Source organism: Orcinus orca, chromosome 15 (genome assembly GCF_937001465.1).
Source record: "Orcinus orca chromosome 15, mOrcOrc1.1, whole genome shotgun sequence".
In the NCBI taxonomy this organism is placed as follows: Eukaryota; Metazoa; Chordata; class Mammalia; order Artiodactyla; family Delphinidae; genus Orcinus; species Orcinus orca.
In genome coordinates, this window is record NC_064573.1 from 19,514,955 (window position 1) to 19,534,908 (window position 19,954).

A 19,954-nucleotide genomic window follows, 5' to 3' on the forward strand; every position below is an offset into this window, starting at 1 on the left:
AATAAATTTATTAATAATGCATATATTGATATACAGAAAAAAATACAAGTTTTCTAATTAACAAGTAGTCATAGAATAGCTAAAAATTGTCTTTCATGTAGAATTCTGATTAAAAATTGCTTTTTGGGGGCCTCCCTGGTGGCGCAGTGGTTGAGAGTCCGCCTGCCGGTGCAGGGGATGCAGGTTCGTGCCCCGGTCTGGGAGGATCCCACATGCCGCGGAGCAGCTGGGCGCCATGGCCGCTGAGCCTGCGCGCCCGGAGCCTGTGCTCCGCAACGGGAGAGGCCACAGCAGTGAGAGGCCCGCGTACCACACACACACAAAAAAATTGCTTTTGGGGAAGAACCATGTTGTAATAAAAAAAAAAATCAGAGTTGTATTATTATTGAAAACAAGACTCTGAACTATCAGAACATACCACGGTGGTGCCACCAATACTCATCTGCTGGTTTCCAGACTGTTCCATCACTACGTATTTCCCACATTTTCTGTCCATTCTTGAAGCACAAGCTTAACTCCAGAAATGTTCTTCAGCCTGTTCATTGCTCTTTATACCTGCAAACTTGAGAGATAATTGAGTTGATTAATATCCACTATGAGACATCACTGCTAGTGTGGATTAGACTAAATAATAATTATTCTTTATGTGGGATCCACCTTAGAGGAAGAAGTGGGTGTTAAGAAATTACATGAGGATATAAGAAAACCAATCCCACCTCTGTGATGACACCCTCAATACTATGCCACCAGGCAGCTTCCTGGTAGAATGAAACTGCAATTATACAATTCTTCCTTCTCTCTCCTATCACATCATTTCACAGAACTCTTCCTTCTGACTTCAGGAACAGCTCAAGATAGAATTCTGAAATACGTGAATGTTGCTGTTGCTTCTTTTCCAAAGAGACAGGAACATCTTTCCGCTCTTACTGGCAACAACCTTTAGGCACACATGACCCTCTGCTCATCAAGTCTTGACCTTCTTGGGTTCCTCCTCACCTTTAAAACTTTTCCAATCTATTCTTTTTCTCTGCTTCTAGAAAATGTTAATCTAACTTGATTTATACTTCTGGAAAAAAATAATACAACTTGGCTTACATGTCTCCAAGCCCCAGACTGATACAGACGGTTAATCTGATAAACAAATCTCTGTGAATATATTCACCAAGATCCCCTTCTCTTCGTTTTTTGTGAGATCTATTTGGCATAGTTACCCAGAAGATTACTTCTGATTTTGCTTACAGTTTAGTAACAAGACACTTGGGCAGGTGGGGCTTTTCTAACTTCTGAAAATTATACTCAAAAGCAAAGGACTTTTTTCTTATCTGTAGATATATCTTTGGAGGGATCTAAAAGACAATTGACAAGAGTTAAGAAATCATTTTTTTTAAGGAATCATTTTTAACCTCAAATAAAAAGTTATCAATCAGCTCCCAACACACGTACCCAAGAAATCCCAAATAAAACTGGTATAGAAAATTATTTATGAAGAATGGTGCTTAAATAACCTAAAAGTTTTTAAATATCTCTTCAATTTGTAATTAGTCCATAGTTAATTTATTACAAATGAAGCAACAAAGACAAAATACTTACACTTTTTGTTGAAAATGTCTCATGTAGCACTTTTTAACTGGCCAGATATCTATCAGGTTTCAAAGATAAGAATTACCTGATAATAGAGCTGCAAGAGGGCTGGGAAATCTTGGAGTTAACTCAGCCTTGTCATTTTAAGATTGAGGGAATTTGTGTCCAAAGAGGGGAAGCGATAAAATCAGCTGGGTGGTAGAACCCAGTTTCCTTTCAGTCTAATACCGTCTCTATAATTAGCTTATTAACAGTGACTTTGTAGAAAGATGGACAGCCTAGTAGGAAGTCAAGCAAATGTCTTTTGAAAACAAAGTGAAACAAAGATATCAAAGACCTGGATTTGGAAAAGATCCTAGATATGATGCCGGAAGCCATGTGAGACTGAACTTTCAGGGGCAAAGTCTGGGAGCCTGACTTTTTGGCCAAATGTCAAGTAATCTTTATTCAAACATGTTTGAGAAACAGTTTGCTAACCAATGATCCCAAGCATGCACATGGAGTGTCTTCATATCTCTAGGGAATAAAATCGTGTGTGTAAAGAAACTACAATTTTCTCAAATTAAAAAAATGGGTAAGTTGTTCATTGCTTATTCCTTCAATAAGCATTACTGAGTCTCTGTTATACCCAAGCATTGTGCAAGAGGCTGAGTGCTCAATGGTGAATAAAAGAGTCAAGATTCCTGCTCTCTTGGAGTAGAGTAAAACGTATACTGAATTATGTCTTAAAATATTTTTTGATCATTTCTAAAGTTCTCTTATAGATGCATTCTTTAGCTAAAAGTTTCCATTGGAATCCATGGAAGCAAAGTAAAATGGCCTTTAGATCTAGAGAATAAAAAAGGTGTGAAAAAATTAGGGAAGGGATTTATTCTAGGAAAGAGTAAAAGACAACGCTTTACCCCTCCATAATGAAACTAAGGCAGTGAAACTATGGCTTCTGTGACAATATAAGTAGAGTGATCATGTAGTTTATCACTCCAAACCAAAATACTTCTGAGAGCAAAAGGAAGCAGTATTAATAATCTAATTTTACAGAGACAACACTATCCCATGTAAACCAGGACATGTGGTCACTTAGCAATAAAGAACCCATGTGAGTTAGGAGATTCACTAGTACTAACCATGACCACTGGATAAGTCAATGCATTTAAAAATTGATTCAATATCTCTAGTGAACAAATATTCGATTAGAATACATAGTTTACTTGGGCTTTAAAAAAATCTAGTATGGTGTTGCAGTACTAACACACACATATTTATATTCTGCCCTGGAGTTCCAGAACCCCTGAGAAGGTAAAATTCCAGAGTGTGTATCATTAAGTCACTGACAAAATATCATCAAAGTCCCACCCTCATTGTCATTAGTTGATGAACTGTTTCAAGAGCCAAAGTAAATCGCTATGCACTTAAATCTTCAGCATAAATTTAGAACTTTATTTTCCCAAAGAATACTTTTTGTGCTTTTTTCACATCACAAACCAACAGCTAGAGAGGGGCACACCTGGATTACTACAACAGGCAAAGAAATACAGGCAACTCTCATTGGTATGCTGAATATCTCCTAGAAAAGCTCTTTGATATCTGCATAATGTTGAGTCAAAAAAATGTGGAAGTCTGTATTAATTGAGAGTGGTTGATGGTCTTTTAACAACTGGTAATTTTTTTTTGGCCAAAGAATGCAGAGCCCGTTACACTGTCATCTGTTATAAAATGAACCACACTGTAGTCTTAAAGATTACAACAAAATTAATTTATTGATCAAGTCACCCACTTCAAATACTTCCATGACTGAAATTTCACCGTGATCTGATATTAATCGAAACACCGATTTCTTGGATGGCTCTGAACCAAGATGGCGGACTAGAAGGACGTGCTCTCACTCTCTCTTGTGAGAACACCAGAATCACAACTAGTTGCTGGGCAATCATCGACAGGAAGACACTGTAACTCACCAAAAAAGATACCCAAAATCAAAAGACAAAGGAGAAGCCACAGTGAGACGGCAGGAGGGGCACAAGCACAGTAGAATCAAATCCCATAACTGCTGGGTGGGTGACTCACAGACTGGAGGACACACACTGCAGTGAAGGCTCTGAGCCCCACATCAGGCTTCCCAACATGGAGGTCCGGCAACAGGAGGAGGAATTCCTAGAGAATCAGACTTCGAAGGCTTGAGGGATTTGCTTGCAGGACTTTGACAGGACTGGTGGAAACAGAGACTCCACTCTTAGAGGGCACACATAAAGTAGTGTGCACATCGGGACCCAGGGGAATGAGCAGTGACCCCAGGGGAGACTGAACCAGACCTACATGCTAGTGTTGGAGGGTCTCCTGCAGAGGCAGGAGGTGGTTGTGGCTTCCCAGACACTGGTAGCAGAAGTTCTGGGAAGCACTCCTTGGCGTGAGCCCTCCTAGAGTCCACCACTAGCCCCAACAAAGAGCCCAGGTAGTATCCAGTGCTGGGTTGACTCAGGCCAAACAACCAACAGGGAGGGAACCCAGCCCCACCCATCAACAGTCAAGTGGATTAAAGTGTTACTGAGCTCTGCCCACCAGAGCAACAGCCAGCTCTACCCACCACCAGTCCCTCCCATCAGGGAACTTGCACAACCCTCTTAGATAGCCTCATCCACCAGAGGGCAGACAGCAGAAGCAAGAAGAACTACAATCCAGCAGCCTGTGGAACAAAAACCATATTCACAGAAAGATAGACAAGATGAAAAGGCAAGGGGCTATGTACCAGATGAAGGAACAAGATAAAACCCCCGAAAAACAACTAAATGAAGTGGAGATAGGCAACCTTCCAGAAAAAGAATTCAGAATAATGATAGTGAAGATGACCCAGGACCTTGGAAAAACAATGGAGGCAAAGATAGAGAAGATGAAACAAATGTTTAACGAAGATCTAGAAGAATTAAAGAACAAACAAACAGAGATGAACAGTACAATAATTGAAATGAAAACTATCCTAGAAGGAATCAATAGCAGAATAACTGAGGCAGAAGAACGGATAAGTGACCCGGAAGACAGAATGGTGGAATTCACTACTGTGGAACAGAATAAAGAAAAAAAAAAAAGAAAAAAAATGAAGACAGCCTAAGAGACCTCTGGGATAACATTAAAAGCAACAACATTCACGTTATAGGGGTCCAAGAAGGAGAAGAGAGAGAGAAAGGACAAGAGAAAATATTTGAAGAGATTATAATCGAAAACTTCCCTAACATGGGAAAGGAAATGGCCACCCACGTCCAGGAAGCACAGAGAGTCCCATACAGCATAAACCAAAGGAGAAACACACTGAGACACATAGTAATCAAATTGGAAAAAATTAAAGACAAAGAAAAATTATTGAAAGCAGCAAGGGAAAAATGACAAATAATACACAAGGAAACTCTGATAAGGTTAACAGCTGATTTCTCAGCAAAACACTACAAGCCAGAAGGGAGTGGCATGATACACTTAAAGTGATGAAAGGGAAGAAACTACAACCAAGATTACTCTACCAAGCAAAGATCTCATTCAGATTCAATGGAGAAATCAAAAGCTTTACAGACAAGCAAAAGCTAAGAGAATTCAGCATCACCAAACCAGATCTACAACAAATGTGAAAGGAACTACTCTAAGTGGGAAATAAAAGAGAAGAAAAGGACCTACAAAAACAAACCCAAAACCATTAAGAAAATGGTCATAGGAAAATACATATCGATAATTACCTTAAATGTGAAGGGATTAAATGCTCCAACCAAAAGACACAGGCTTGCTGAATGGATGCAAAAACAAGACCCATATATATGCTGTCTACAAGAGACCCAATTCAGACCTAGGGACACATACAGACCGAAAGTGAGGGGATGGAAAAAAGATATTCCCTGCAAATGGAAATCAAAAGAAACCTGGAGTAGCAATACTCATATCAGATAAACTAGACTTTAAAATAAAGAATGTTACAAGAGACAAGGAAGGACACTGCATAATGATCAAGGGATCAATCCAAGAAGAAGATATAACAATTATAAATATATATGCACCCAACATAGGAGCACCTCAATACATAAGGCAACTGCCAACAGTTATAAAAGAAGAAATCGACAGTAGCACAATATTAGTGGGGGATTTAACACCTCACTTACACCGATGGACAGATCATCCAAAATGAAAATAAATAAGGAAACACAAGCTTTAAGTGACACAATAGACCGGATAGATTTGATTGATATTTATATGACATTCCACCCCAAAACACCAGATTACACTTTCTTCTCAAGTGCGCATGGAACATTCTCCAGGATAGATCACATCTTGGGTCACAAATCAAGCCTCAGGAAATTAAAAAAAATTGGAATCATATCAAGCATCTTTTCTGACCACAAGCTAAGAGATTAGAAATGAATTACAGGGGGAAAAAACGTAAAAAAAAACAAACACATGGAGGCTAAACAATACGTTACTAAATAACTAAGAGATCACTGAAGAAATCAAAGAGGAAATCAAAAAATACCTAGAGACAAATGACAATGAAAGCACGACGTTCCAAAACCGATGGGATGCAGCAAAAGCAGTTCTAAGAGGGAAGTTTATAGCTATACAAGCCTACCTCAAGAAAGAAGAAAAATCTCAAATAAGCAATCTAACCTTACACCTAAAGGAACCAGAGAAAGAAGGACAAACAAAACCCCAGGTTAGCAGAAGGAAAGAAATCATAAAGATCACAGCAGAAAAAAATGGAAAGAAACAAAGAAAATAATAGCAAAGATCAATAAAACTAAAAGCCGGTTCTTTGATAAGATAAACAAAATTGATGAACCATTAGAAAGAACGGAGAGGACTCAAATAAATAAAATTACTTTACTGTACAATAATCTGGAATGGAAGAAATCATTGGGCAAGTGAAATGAACCACCACTAACCACACCAAAGACTGGTCTTCATCCAAAGAAAGTGATGTTGTGTATAAGGTGGGATTGGAAGGGAGTCCTTTATTATGAGCTCCTTCCGGAAAACCAAACAATTAATTCCAACAAGTACTGCTCCCAATTAGACCAACTGAAAGTGGCACTCGACGAAAAGTGTCCAGAATTAGTCAAAAGAAAACGCATAATCTTCCATCAGGATAATGCAAGACCACGTGTTTCTTTGATAACCAGGCAAAAACTGTTACAGCTTGGCTGGGAAGTTCTGATTCATCCGCTATATTCATCAGACATTGCACCTTCGGATTTCCATTTATTTCAGTCTTTATAAAATTCTCTAAATGGAAAATATTTCCATTCCCTGGAAGACCATATAAGGCACCTGGAACAGTTCTTTGTTCAAAAAGATAAAAAGTTTTGGGAAGATGGAATTATGAAGTTGCCTGAAAAATGGCAGAAGGTAGTGGAACAAAAGGGGGAATACATTGTCCAATAAAGTTTTTGGTGCAAATGAAAAATGTGTCTTTTATTTTTACTTAAAAACCAAAGGCACTTTTTGGCCAACCCAATATTTCTCCTCTATCATTTCCATTCACTAAACAAAGTTAATCAAAATGAAAGAAGATAAAACTTATCCAGACTTTTAAGAATATTTTATTTTCTGAATTAGATTTTCTAAGTTTTACATCAAAAATTTCCAATTAATAACTATATTCTTATTCTGTTTAGGGCAAAGTTAAAATTATAGAGCTTCCATATTCACAAGGAACAATTAATGCTGATTAACTTTTTAAAATCTATAGGACATTCTTAATAAGTAATTTGGTTGTCTGATAGACTGTAATTTATTACCAGCATGTTCTAAATGCAATTTATACAAAAGACTACTTCATCCAAAGTCATTTCCAGAACATAGTGACATCTGAACATAGCACGCATAATGGGAGACTATAACTTAGAATGAATGAATGGGCTGTGTCACGATGGGCCAGTGGGTCCTGAAAGCAGAGGCTGAATTTCAATGCATCCTTTGCGTCTGGATTCACTAACATACACTATCTTCTGCCCCAATGTTTTGCCTTCCTCTCTATCTCCTAACTTGTCTTTATTCCAGTAAACAACTTGAATGAAATTTTTTTGTTGTCATTACCTCTTTTAACAATTTGCTGGATGATAGATTCAGGACAGGCCTTCAGCTGTGATCAGCTTGCAAAGGCTGATGTGCTCAGGAAGCCTGGAAGACTGTGAGAACATATCCTCAGCCACTCTGCTCCATAGGACACCAGCTGACCCAAAAGACACCCAAAATCCCAGTGGTCAGCACCATTCCTCTGATATCCTCCTAAAAATATCTGAAATGCAGTTTCTGTTCCATCAGCACATTTTCTTCTTTGTTTTCTGTATTACTAACAACTTTTTTACCTGATGCAGCTCTGGATTGCTTCTTACTAAAAAGAATAAAAACTTATTATGGGCAATTTTTAAAAAAATAATATATATATACATTTTATATACAGCAGGTTCTTATTAGTCATCAATTTTATACACATCAGTGTATACATGTCAATCCCAATCGCCCAATTCATCCCACCCCCACCACCACCACCCCCACCGCTTTCCCCGCTTGGTGTCCATACGTTTGTTCTCTACATCTGTGTCTCTATTTCTGCCCTGCAAACCGGTTCATCTGTACTATTTTTCTAGGTTCCACATATATGCATTAATATACAATATTTGTTTTTCTCTTTCTGACTTACTTCACTCTGTAAGACAGTCTCTACATCCATTTATCATTCATAAATTGAGGCAAAGTACAGGTGAGTACTCACTGAAGGTCTATAAACTCGTCGCTACACAAGTGTACAAAAGAAAGAGCAGAACTTTTTCAGCCTTCATTAAAAAGCTTTACCCTGTTCCATTCCACTGCATGACCAAGATCTGATAAGAATCTAGGAATAAAAATAAGCTGGAAAGGGACTTCCCTGGTGGTGCAGTGGTTAAGACTCCGCGCTCCCAATGCAGGGGGCCTGGGTTCAATCCCTGGTCGGGGAACTAGATCCCACATGCATACCACAGCTAAGAGTTTGCATACCACAACTAAGGAGCCCACGAGCTGCAACTAACGAGCCCACCTGCCGCAACTAAGACCTAGCAGAACCAAATAAATATATATTTTTTTAAATAAGCTAACAAAGTCTCCTCTCCTTCCTGACAAGTTGTAAGGAAAGCAAATTATATATAATTTCACATAATATATAGGAAAGCAGGAGCAATGTTCAATAATGCTCTATTATCCTAGAGACTGGAATAGTGGAGAAGACAGACAAATTTGGAGGCACACAAGCTTGGTTTGAATTATACGTCTGTCATTTATGAGCTCTGTAACTTTGATATAGTTCTTACTTTCCTTTTTCTGTTTTATTTTTACATTATACTTTTACTGTATTCTTTACGTTATGATGGGATATGATCATTATAATATATATTATATATCATTATAGTATATATTAAATAATACTAAAGTGTTAAGTAAAATCGAAATCTTTCTCCTGTTATAAATTTCCATCCATGAATACTCCTAAGAAATAACATTAATATTTTATGTATTTCTTTCCAGTCTTTCTTCTATAAATATACAAATATAGAAGGTAAATGAATAGGTTTTTTACCCAAAAAATAATTATACCAAATATATAACATAAGGCAACTTGATTTTTACCATGAACAGAATGTGGTAGACTTCTTTATATAACATTTCTTATAGATCTACTTCATTCCTGTATTTTGAGTGCTACATAATATTCAAAAGCATGAAAAATCTACAGTTTATCAAAAACATTCCGTTGATATACTGTGGTTATTTTCAATTTTTCACTATTACAAATAGCAATACAATGAACATCAATATTTGTTTAAAATATATTTCTACAAGTTAAATTGCTAGAACAGAGTATGTGCATTTCCCATTTTTTACAGGTCCCACTGAATTGACTTTTATAGAGTTTATATCAACAGCAGTATCAATCTTTTCATATTTTGCAAATCTGATGGGTGAAAAATCATATTATCTTTATAATGTTAATTTGTGTCTTTTTTAGAGGAATTGGCAACAGCAATATCATATGGATATATTGGCCATTTGTTATTTCTTCCACTGTAAATTGTCTGTTTATATACTTTTCCCACATGTCTATCATTTATTTCTTTTATTACTTATTATAAGTAACTTTTTTACGTGGCTGTGAATCCTTTTTCTTTTCTTTCAGCATAGTGGTTGAGAACAAGGATTCTGAAATTAAACTGATGGAATAAAATCTGACTTCTGACACTTTTTAATTATGTGCTCTTGTACCAGTTACTTAATCTTCCTGTGCCTATGTCCCTTCTTATGCAAATATTGATATTAAGAATACTTACCTCCTAGAATGTTGTTGAGAATTGAGCGACTACAGTTAAAAGTGATTTAACAATGCCTGGCACATAGCCATCACTCAATAAGCCCTAGTTATTATTTTGTTTCAAAAGACATGATTGTTAGCCTCAATTAATCTCAGTTTCCTCATCTATAGAATGAAATGATGAAACCTACATTATAGATTTATTGAGGAGATTAAATAAAACAATAGGACAGTAATAGATCCTCATAATATAACAGCCCTTTTAATCATCTCCCCTAAAAATTGTTAAATAACAGAGAATGTTACCACTTAGCTTCTGGCTGGATGTTTCTGCAGCTGCTACTTAAATAATGGTGAGAACTTATACTTCTTGAGCATTTCATACATGCCTGAGATCAAACTAACTGCTTCATGCATATGGTCTCATGTAATTCTCAACACCTATGAGGTAGGTACCGATATTATCTCAATTTTATAGACGAAGATACTGAGGTATATATAAATGTAAAACTTGCCCAAGGTCACATGTTGGTAAGTGGCAGAACAGAAATTAAAACCATAGAATCTGATTCCAGAGTTCGTGACCTTAACCACTATACTGTGTTGATCGCTTGGCAGTGATAGATAGAACCCATGAGAGTTTTTTATTTTTGGTTTTAAAATAATAGATGAAGTCTCCAATTTTACATGTAATTTAAAAAGAGGAATAAAACATGTGCCATATTACTAGGTTTAAGTTTTCTGTGATTGTGATTGGTGATTGGTTGCGGTGATTGGTTTCCAATACAGAAATGTAACAACAGTATTTCCAAGTTAGATTAATTTTTGGCCCCCTATAAAATCTTACATGGTCATCAATTATCTTTCCTATGATGACAAGTCTACCAAATAACAAAATGGGAAAACAGAAAACCAATAAAATTTTTATAAATAATATTTATTTACAAATAAATTTTTACAAGTAAATTCTGAGCTTGCAATGAATTATCAAAATAATTCCCCTGTGTGTAGGATATGAGGAGTCTTATGTTGTGTTAAAGTGCCATCTGCAGCAAACATTGAAATATCTGCACAAAATGTGTCTGTGGAACATTCTTCTCCATGTTGATTTCAGTAGCAACTAATCCTTAACATTAAGTCTCCCTCCATCAGCCATAGTCCATTTGTACTCTGCAGTTATTTCCATTCACTATTATCAGCTTTTGGAATGCAGGGACTATGTTTAAAGGAAATGAGCCAGCTTTTTTTTTTTTTTTTTTTTGGCTGCATTGGGTCTTCATTGCTGAGCGCGGGCTTTCTCTAGTTTCCGCAAGCAGGGGCTACTCTTCATTGCGGTGCATGGGCTTCTCCTTGCAGTGGCTTCTCTTGTCGCAGAGCACAGGCTCTAGGCGCACGGACTCAGTAGTCGTGGCTCACGGGTTTTAGAGCACAAGCTCAGTAGTTGTGGCACATGGGCTTAGTTGCACCGTGGAATGTGGGATCGTCCCAGACCAGGGCTCGAACCGTGTCTCCTGCATTGGCAGGCGGATTCCTAACCACTGTGCAGATGGCATTTTTTATAACAGTTTTGTTTTCATTTTGCTATTGAAAAGTCCTTTCAGACCCCTTTGCAACATGCAAAAATGCACTCACATTAACTGATACATGAGGTGTGCTTCTGCTATTTTTCCTCTGCTTCACTTGGCAATTAAACACATGATTTCCCTGCAAATGACTGTAATTTTCTGCTTCCGTAATATTTATGTCAACTCCAGAGGAGCTGGGAGTTGTCATCCTGAAAACCTGACCATCTGAGGCAATGGCAGCAGCTTGTAATTTCATCTGTATCCACTAATTACTGGATGATCAGAACACCAGAAATAAAAAAAATCATACGGTGAAAAACCATAATATGTGCCCTCAGCTGGCTAGCTCAGAATTTGAAGCCATGTGCAAATGAGCACATAACTTTCTGAGTGATTTATTGCTGTTTTGGGATACATATTGAGCTTTGAAAATATTTCACTTGACCTAACTACGAACTTCAAGTTGAATATGACTGAAAGCACCACACAGATCTTGCCAAGAGGTCTGCAGAAGCAATTCTTTCTTGTGTCAAAAGGTATGATCAGAACACATGTTCTACAGAACTTGTCAACGAGATTGTCAGAACAAGGTGGCATTCAGTTGAGGGCAGAATTCATACACTGAAACATCTGTGATTATCTGTATTTCTGCCTTTGGGAATTATGGAAAGAATATGATGTGGGCTTTAAGCTTTCTTTGCATCCCAGAAAGTGCCAGCTCCCTCTTTTCACATATTCACCAGGCCTCACACGGTAACCTAGCCCAACTGCCTCATTCTGCTTATAAGGAAAGGGAGATGGAGCAAGGTCAACTTATTCTCCCTAAGTTATACATTTCAGTAGTAGCAGAACCAAACAGGAGTCCAGCCCCTTCATTCCAGCTCATTTCCACCTGACTACCCAAGGTCTGTGCTGTATTCGGGATTGGCCCCTTGCCTTGCTGGGGAGGATCACCTGGCTAGTTGCACAGGGCCTCCCTGACGTGCAGTGACTGCCCCAACCAACAAACAGACCCCAAGCTGTGGCCTAACAGCGCTCTTCCCTGTTCCACACCTTGTCCCACATCCCTAGGGTTCACTGACGTGGCAAATATTTAGTAGCTACTCACTACTCCACTAAATACACATGCATTGAGATTTACATTCTTCAGGCCCTGGAGATACAAAAATATGCAGTTAATTATTGTTCTTCACAGTAGTTACGGTCTATAAAGTCACTGCAAACACTGAATTAGAAAATACTGGGAGGATGACGGGAAGGATTCGGCAGCAATGACTGGAGGACAGACCCCGGGTGCTGGCCACTGAGTCTGGGGTTTTGGACCCCCAAGCTGTGACAGTATCTTCTTGTGAAAGTGCTTTGGAAAATTTAAAGAGGTCTCTAAGCTACAGGCTCTAGGTGCTCCAGCCAGGCATCAGGGCTGTGCTTCTGAGGTGGGAGAGCCAAGTTCAAGGGACTGGTCCACAAGAGACCTCCCAGCTCCACATAATATCAAACGGCGAAAATCCCCCAGAGATCTCCATCTCAACACCAACACCCAGCTCCACTCAATGACCAGCAAGCTACAGTGCTGGACACCCTATGCCAGACAACTAGCAAGACAGGAACACAACCCCACCCATTAGCAGAGAGGCTGCCTAAAATCATAATAAGGCCACAGACACCCAAAAAAATACCACCAGACGTAGACCTGCCCACCAGAAAGACAAGATCCAGCCTCATCCACCAGAACACAGGCACTGGTCCCCTCCACCAGGAAGCCTACACAACCCACTGAAACAACCTTAGCCACTGGGGACAGACACCAAAAACAACGGGAACTATGAACCTCCGAAAAGGAGACCCCAAACAGAAAGTTAAGCAAAATGAGAAGACAGAGAAATACACAGCAGATGAAAAAGCAAAGTAAAAACCCATCACACCTAACAAAAGAAGAGGAAATAGGCAGTCTACCTGAAAAAGAATTCAGAATAATGATAGTAAAGATGATTCAAAATCTTGGAAAGAGTGGAAGAAATAAAAGAAACGTTTAACAAGGACCTAAAAGAACTAAAGAGCAAACAAACAGGGATGAACAACACAATAAATGAAATTAAAAATTCTCTAGAAGGGATCAATAGCAGAATAACTGAGGCAGAAGAACGGATAAGTGACCTGGAAGATAAAATAGTAGAAATAACTACTGCACAGAAGAATAAAGAAAAAAGAATGAAAAGAATTGAGGACAGTCTCAGAGACCTCTGGGACATCATTAAATGCACCAACATTCGAATTATAGGGGTCCCAGAAGAAGATGAGAAAAAGAAAGGGACTGAGAAAATATTTTAAGAGATTATGGTTGAAAACTTCCCTAATATGGGAAAGGAAATAGTTAATCAAGTCCAGGAGGCACAGAGAGTCCCATACAGGGTAAATCCAAGGAAAAACATACCAAGACACATATTAATCACACTATCAAAAATTAAATACAAAGAAAAAATATTAAAAGCAAGGGAAAAATAAAAAATAACACAGAAGGGAATCCCGATAAACTTAACAGCTGATCTTTCAGCAGAAACTCTGCAAGCCAGAAGGGAGTGGCAGGACATATTTAAAGTGATGAAAGGGAAAAACCTACAACCAAGGTTATTCTACCCAGCAAGGATCTCATTCAGATTTGACAAAGAAATTAAAACCTTTACAGGGCTTCCCTGGTGGCACAGTGGCTGAGAGTCCGCTTGCCGATGCAGGGGACATGGGTTCGTGCCCCAGTCTGGGAAGATCCCACATGTCACGGAGTGGCTAGGTCCGTGAGCCATGGCCGCTGACCCCGCGCATCCGGAATCTGTGCTCTGCAACGGGAGAGGCCACAACAGTGAGAGGCCTGCGTACCGCAAAAAAAAAAAAAAAAAAAAAAAAAATCCTTTACAGAAAAGCAAAAGCTAAGAGAATTCAGGACCACAAAACCAGCTTTACAACAAATGCTAAAGGAACTTCTCTAGGCAGGAAACATAAGAGAAGGAAAAGACCTACAATAACAAACCCAAAACAGTTAAGAAAATGGTTATAGGAACGTACATATTGATAACTACCTTAAATGTAAATGGATTAAATGCTCCAACCAAAAGACATAGACTGGCTGAATGGATACAAAAACAAGACCCCATATATATGCTGTCTACAAGAGACCCACGTCAGACCTAGGGACACATACAGAATGAAAGTGAGGGGATGGAAAAAGATATTCCATGCAAATGGAAATCAAAAGAAACCTGGAGTAGCAATTCTCATATCAGACAAAACAGACTTTAAAACAAAGATTATTACAAGAGACAAAGAAGGACACTACATAACAATCAAGGGATCGATCCAAGAAGAAGATATGACAATTGTAAATATTTATGCACCCAACATAGGAGCACCTCAATATATAAGGCAGATACGAACAGCCATAAAAGGGGACAATGACAGTAACACATTCATATTAGGGGACTTTAACACCCCACTTTCACCAATGGACAGATCATCCAAAATTAAAATAAATAAGGAAACACAAGCTTTAAATGATACATTAAGCAAGATGGACTTAATAGACATTTATAGGACATTCCATCCAAAACAACAGAATACACTTTCTTCTCAAGTGCTCATGGAACATTCTCCAGGAGAGATCATATCTTGGGTCACAAATCAAGCACTGGTAAATTTAAGAAAACTGAAATCGTATCAAGTACATTTTCCGACCACAACGCTGGGAGACTAGATATCAATTACAGGAAAAAATCTGGACAATATACAAATACATGGAGGCTAAACAACACACTACTTAATAACCAAGAGATCACTGAAGATATCAAAGAGGAAATCAAAAAATACCTAGAAACAAATGACAATGAAAACACGACGACCCAAAACCTATGGGATGCAATAAAAGCAGTTCTAAGAGAGGTTTATAGCAATACGATCCTCCCTTAAGAAACAAGAAACATCTCAAATAAACAACCTAACTTTACACCTAAAGCAATTAGAGAAAGAAGAACAAAAAAACCCCCAAAGTTAGCAGAAGGAAAGTAATCATAAAGATCAGAATAGGGCTTCCCTGGTGGTGCAGTGGTTGAGAGTCCGCCTGCCGATGCAGGGGACACGAGTTCGTGCCCTGGTCTGAGAGGATCCCACATGCCGCAGAGCGGCTGGGCCCGTGGGCCATGGCCGCTGAGCCTGCGCGTCCGGAGCCTGTGCTCCGCAACGGGAGAGGCCACAACAGTGAGAGGCCCGCGTATCACCAAAAAAAAAAAAAAAAAAAGATCAGAATAGAAATAAATGAAAAAGAAACGAAGGAAACGATAGCAAAGACCAATAAAACTAAAAGCTGGTTCTTTGCGAAGATAAACAAAATTGATAAACCATTAGCCAGACTGAAGAAGAAAAAAAAGAAGACTCAAATCAATAGAATTAGAAATGAAAAAGGAGAAGTAACAACTGAAAATGCAGAAATACAAAGGATCATGAGAGATTACTACAAGCAATTATATGCCAATAAAATGGACAACCTGCAAGAAATGGACAAATTCTTAGAAATGCTCAAGCTTCTGAGACTGAACCAGGAAGAAATAGAAAATATGAACAGACCAATCACGAGCACTGAAATTGAAACTGTGATTAAAAATCTTCCAACAAACAAAAGCCCAGGACCAGATGGCTTCACAGGCGAATTCTATCAAACATTTAGAGAAGAGCTAACACCTATCCTTCTGAAACTCATCCAAAATATAGCAGAGGGAGGAACACTCCCAAACTCATTCTACAAGGCCACCATCACCCTGATACCAAAACCAGACAAAGATGTCACAAAGAAAGAAAACTACAGGCCAATATCACTGATGAACATAGATGCAAAAATCCTCAACAAAATACTAGCAAACAGAATTCAACAGCACATTAAAAGAATCATACACCATGATCAAGTGGGGTTTGTACCAGGAATGCAAGGATTCTTCAATATATGCAAATCAATCAGTGTGATACACCATATTAACAAATTGAAGGAGAAAAACTATATGATCATCTCAATAGATGCAGAAAAAGCTTTTGACAATATGCAACACCCATTTACGATAAAAACCCTCCAGAAAGTAGACATAGAGGGAACTTACCTCAACAATATAAAGGCCACATATGACAAACCCACAGCCAACATCGTTCTCAATGGGAAAAACTGAAACCATTTCCACTAAGATCAGGAAGAAGACAAGGTTGCCCACTCTCACCACTATTATTCAACATAGTTTTGGAAGTTTTAGCCACAGCAATCAGAGAAGAAAAAGAAATAAAAGGAATCCAAATCAGAAAAGAAGAAGAAAAGCTGTCACTGTTTACAGATGACATGATACTATACATAGAGAATCCTAAAGATGCTACCAGAAAACTACTAGAGCTAATCAATGAATTTGGTAAAGTAGCAGGATACAAAATTAATGCACAGAAATCGCTTGCATTCCTTTCCACTAATGATGAAAAATCTGAGAGAGAAATTAAGAAAACACTCCCATTTACCATTGCAACAAAAAGAATAAAATATGTAGGAGTAAACCTACCTAAGGAGACAAAAGACCTGTATACAGAAAATTATAAGACACTGATGAGAGAAATTAAAGATGATACAAACAGATGGAGAGATATACCATGTTCTTGGATTGGAAGAATCAACATTGTGAAAATGACTGTAATACCCAAAGCAATCTACAGGTTCAATGCAATCCTTATCCAACTACCGCTGGCATTTTTCACAGAACTAGAGCAAAAAATTTCACAGTTTGTATGGAAACACAAAAGACCCTGAATAGCCAAAGCAGTCTTGAGTGAAAAAAAAAGCTGGAGGAATCAGGATCCCTGACTTCAGATTATACTACAAAGCTACAGTAATCAAGACAGTATGGTACTGGCACAAAAACAGAAATATAGATCAATGGAACAGGATAGAAAGCCCAGAGATAAACCCATGACATATGGTCACCTTATCTTTGATAAGGGAGGCAAGTACATATAGTGGAGAAAAGACAGCCTCTTCAATAAGTGGTGCTGGGAAAGCTGGACAGCTACATGTAAAAGAAGGAAATTAGAACACTCCCTAACACCATACACAAAAATAAACTCAAAATGGATTAAAGACCTAAATGTAAGGCCAGACACCATCAAACTCTTAGAGGAAAAGATAGGCAGAACAGTCTATGACGTAAATCACAGCAAGATCCTTTTTGACCCACCTCCTAGAGAAATGGAAATAAAAAGAAAAATAAACAAATGGGACTTAATGAAACTTAAAAGCTTTTGCATAGCAAAGGCAACCATAAACAAGACGAAAAGACAACCCTCAGAATGGGAGAGAATATTTGCGAATGAAGCAACTGACAAAGGATTAATCTCCAAAACATACAAGCAACTCATGCAGCTCAGTATCAAAAAAACAAACAACCCAGTCCAAAAATGGGCAGACCTAAATAGACATTTCTCCAAAGAAGATATACAGATTGCAAGCAAGCACGTGAAAGAATGCTCAACATCAGTAATTTTAGAGAAATGCAAATCAAAACTACAATGAGATATCATCTCACACTGTTTGGAATGGCCATCATCAAAAATTCTACAAACAGTAAATGCTGGAGAAGGTGTGGAGAAAAGGGAACCCTCTTACACTGTTGGTGGGAATGTAAATTGGTACAGCCACTATGGAGAAGAGTATGGAGGTTCCTTAAAAAATAAAAATAGAACTACCATACAACCCAGCAATCCCACTACTGGGCATATACCCTAAGAAAACCATAATTCAAAAAGAGTCATGTACCACAATGTTCACTGCGGCTCTATTTACAATAGCCAGGACATGGAAGCAACCTAAATGTCCATCAACAGATGAATGGATAAAGAAGATGTGGCCCATATATACAATGGAATATTAGCCATAAAAAGAAACGAAATTGAGTTATTTGTAGTGAGGTGGATGGACCTAGAATCTGTCATACAGAGCAAAGTAAGTCAGAAAGAGAAAAACAAATGCCGTATGCTAACACATATATATGGAATCTAAGAAAAAAAAATGGTCATGAAGAACGTAGGGACAAGACGGGAATAAAGACACAGACCTACTAGAGAATGGACTTGAGGATATGGGGAGGGGGAAGGGTAAGCTGGGACAAAGTGAGAGAGTGGCATGGACATATATACACTACCAAATGTAAAATAGATAGCTAGTGGGAGGCAGCCGCATAGCACAGGGAGATCAGCTTGGTGCTTTGTGACCACCTAGAGGGGTGGGATAGGGAGGGTGGGAGGGAGAGCGATGCAAGAGGGAAGAGATACAGGGATATGTGTATATGTATAACTGATTCACTTTGTTATAAAGCAGAAACTAACACACCATTGTAAAGCAATTATACTCCAATAAAGATGTTAAAAAAAAAAAGAAAGAAAATACCGAACCACTGCTCCTAGAAGAAATAAAGGGTTAGGTTTCTGCAAGCCTCTGATCACAACACTTTCATCAACTGATCAATATATAACCTTGTTTTATGTGTGTTTCTGTTTAGAGATATCTTACATAATATATACTGCTGATTCATTAACACTGGACTTGTTTCCAATGGCACTCATGCTTAAACAAAGCTTCTCTAACACATGTATTTTCTGCATAAAACACATCACAGCCTTCTTGAGCTTAAGAATACTAAATAGCACTTTAGCACTACACTTGGAGGTTATTTTAAACTATGTAATTACCAACAAAAAGCACAAAAGTGCAAAAAAGAGCATGGAGCTAAATAGACTATGAAAAGTACACAACAATAGGAGAGATGAAACAGGAAGGTGAAGTGTCTCTTTGTTCAATCTCAGTTACAAACATGCATGATGAGAGACTCAATTTTTTCAAATTTTTTCCATTCTGCTCATATCCACAAATGACTGTAAAAATTCCTCAAGTACTGATGTTGGTGAGCAAGTAAGTTTGCAAATATAGAGACCAGGAATAATGAGGACTTACTGAGTCCCTATGCCTGATGAATCCCTCAAACTAAATGCTGTCAGAGTCAGAGGAGAGCAGACACACTGGGAGTGGGGTAGCCAAGGAAAACACCAGAGGGGTGGGGAGAGGACTAGAGAGGGGTTCTAAAGAACTGATAGGATCTCAGAGGACAAAACAGGATATTCAAGTTGATTCTTCCATTTTTCCTCATTCTCTAATACAGTAAGATGATGTTCTCTTTCTCCTCAAAATCTTTGTTTTAAGGGTCTTGCTACCTTCATACAAAGAAGTAAGAGTAACTATGGCAGGGCCAGTGGAGGATGAAGTTTAGAACACCTTTCCTCTCTTTTATATTATACAATTAACAGAGCAATATATATTCCCCTTAACTTCAAACACAGCGGAGGACCATAGAATAATCTTCAAGGTAACAACAGACATGTTTAGCTGGTAAGCTGAACTTCTGGGATGGAGTGGTGGAGTGCAGCCTCATGGTTATTG

At 38.3% G+C, this 19,954-nt stretch overlaps 1 protein-coding gene across 1 annotated transcript in view; it reads right to left on the reverse strand.

Annotated features, from left to right (window-relative positions):
- The window catches only part of LOC125961194 (dynactin-associated protein-like), a 93,190-nt gene that overhangs the window by 16,372 nt on the left and 56,864 nt on the right, over positions 1-19,954 (reverse strand). Inside the window, exon 2 of the mRNA XM_049697646.1 lies at positions 419-562. Within this exon, the coding sequence (XP_049553603.1) occupies positions 419-496 (78 nt within the window). The 5' untranslated portion in view covers positions 497-562. The remainder of the gene's footprint in view (positions 1-418; positions 563-19,954) is intronic.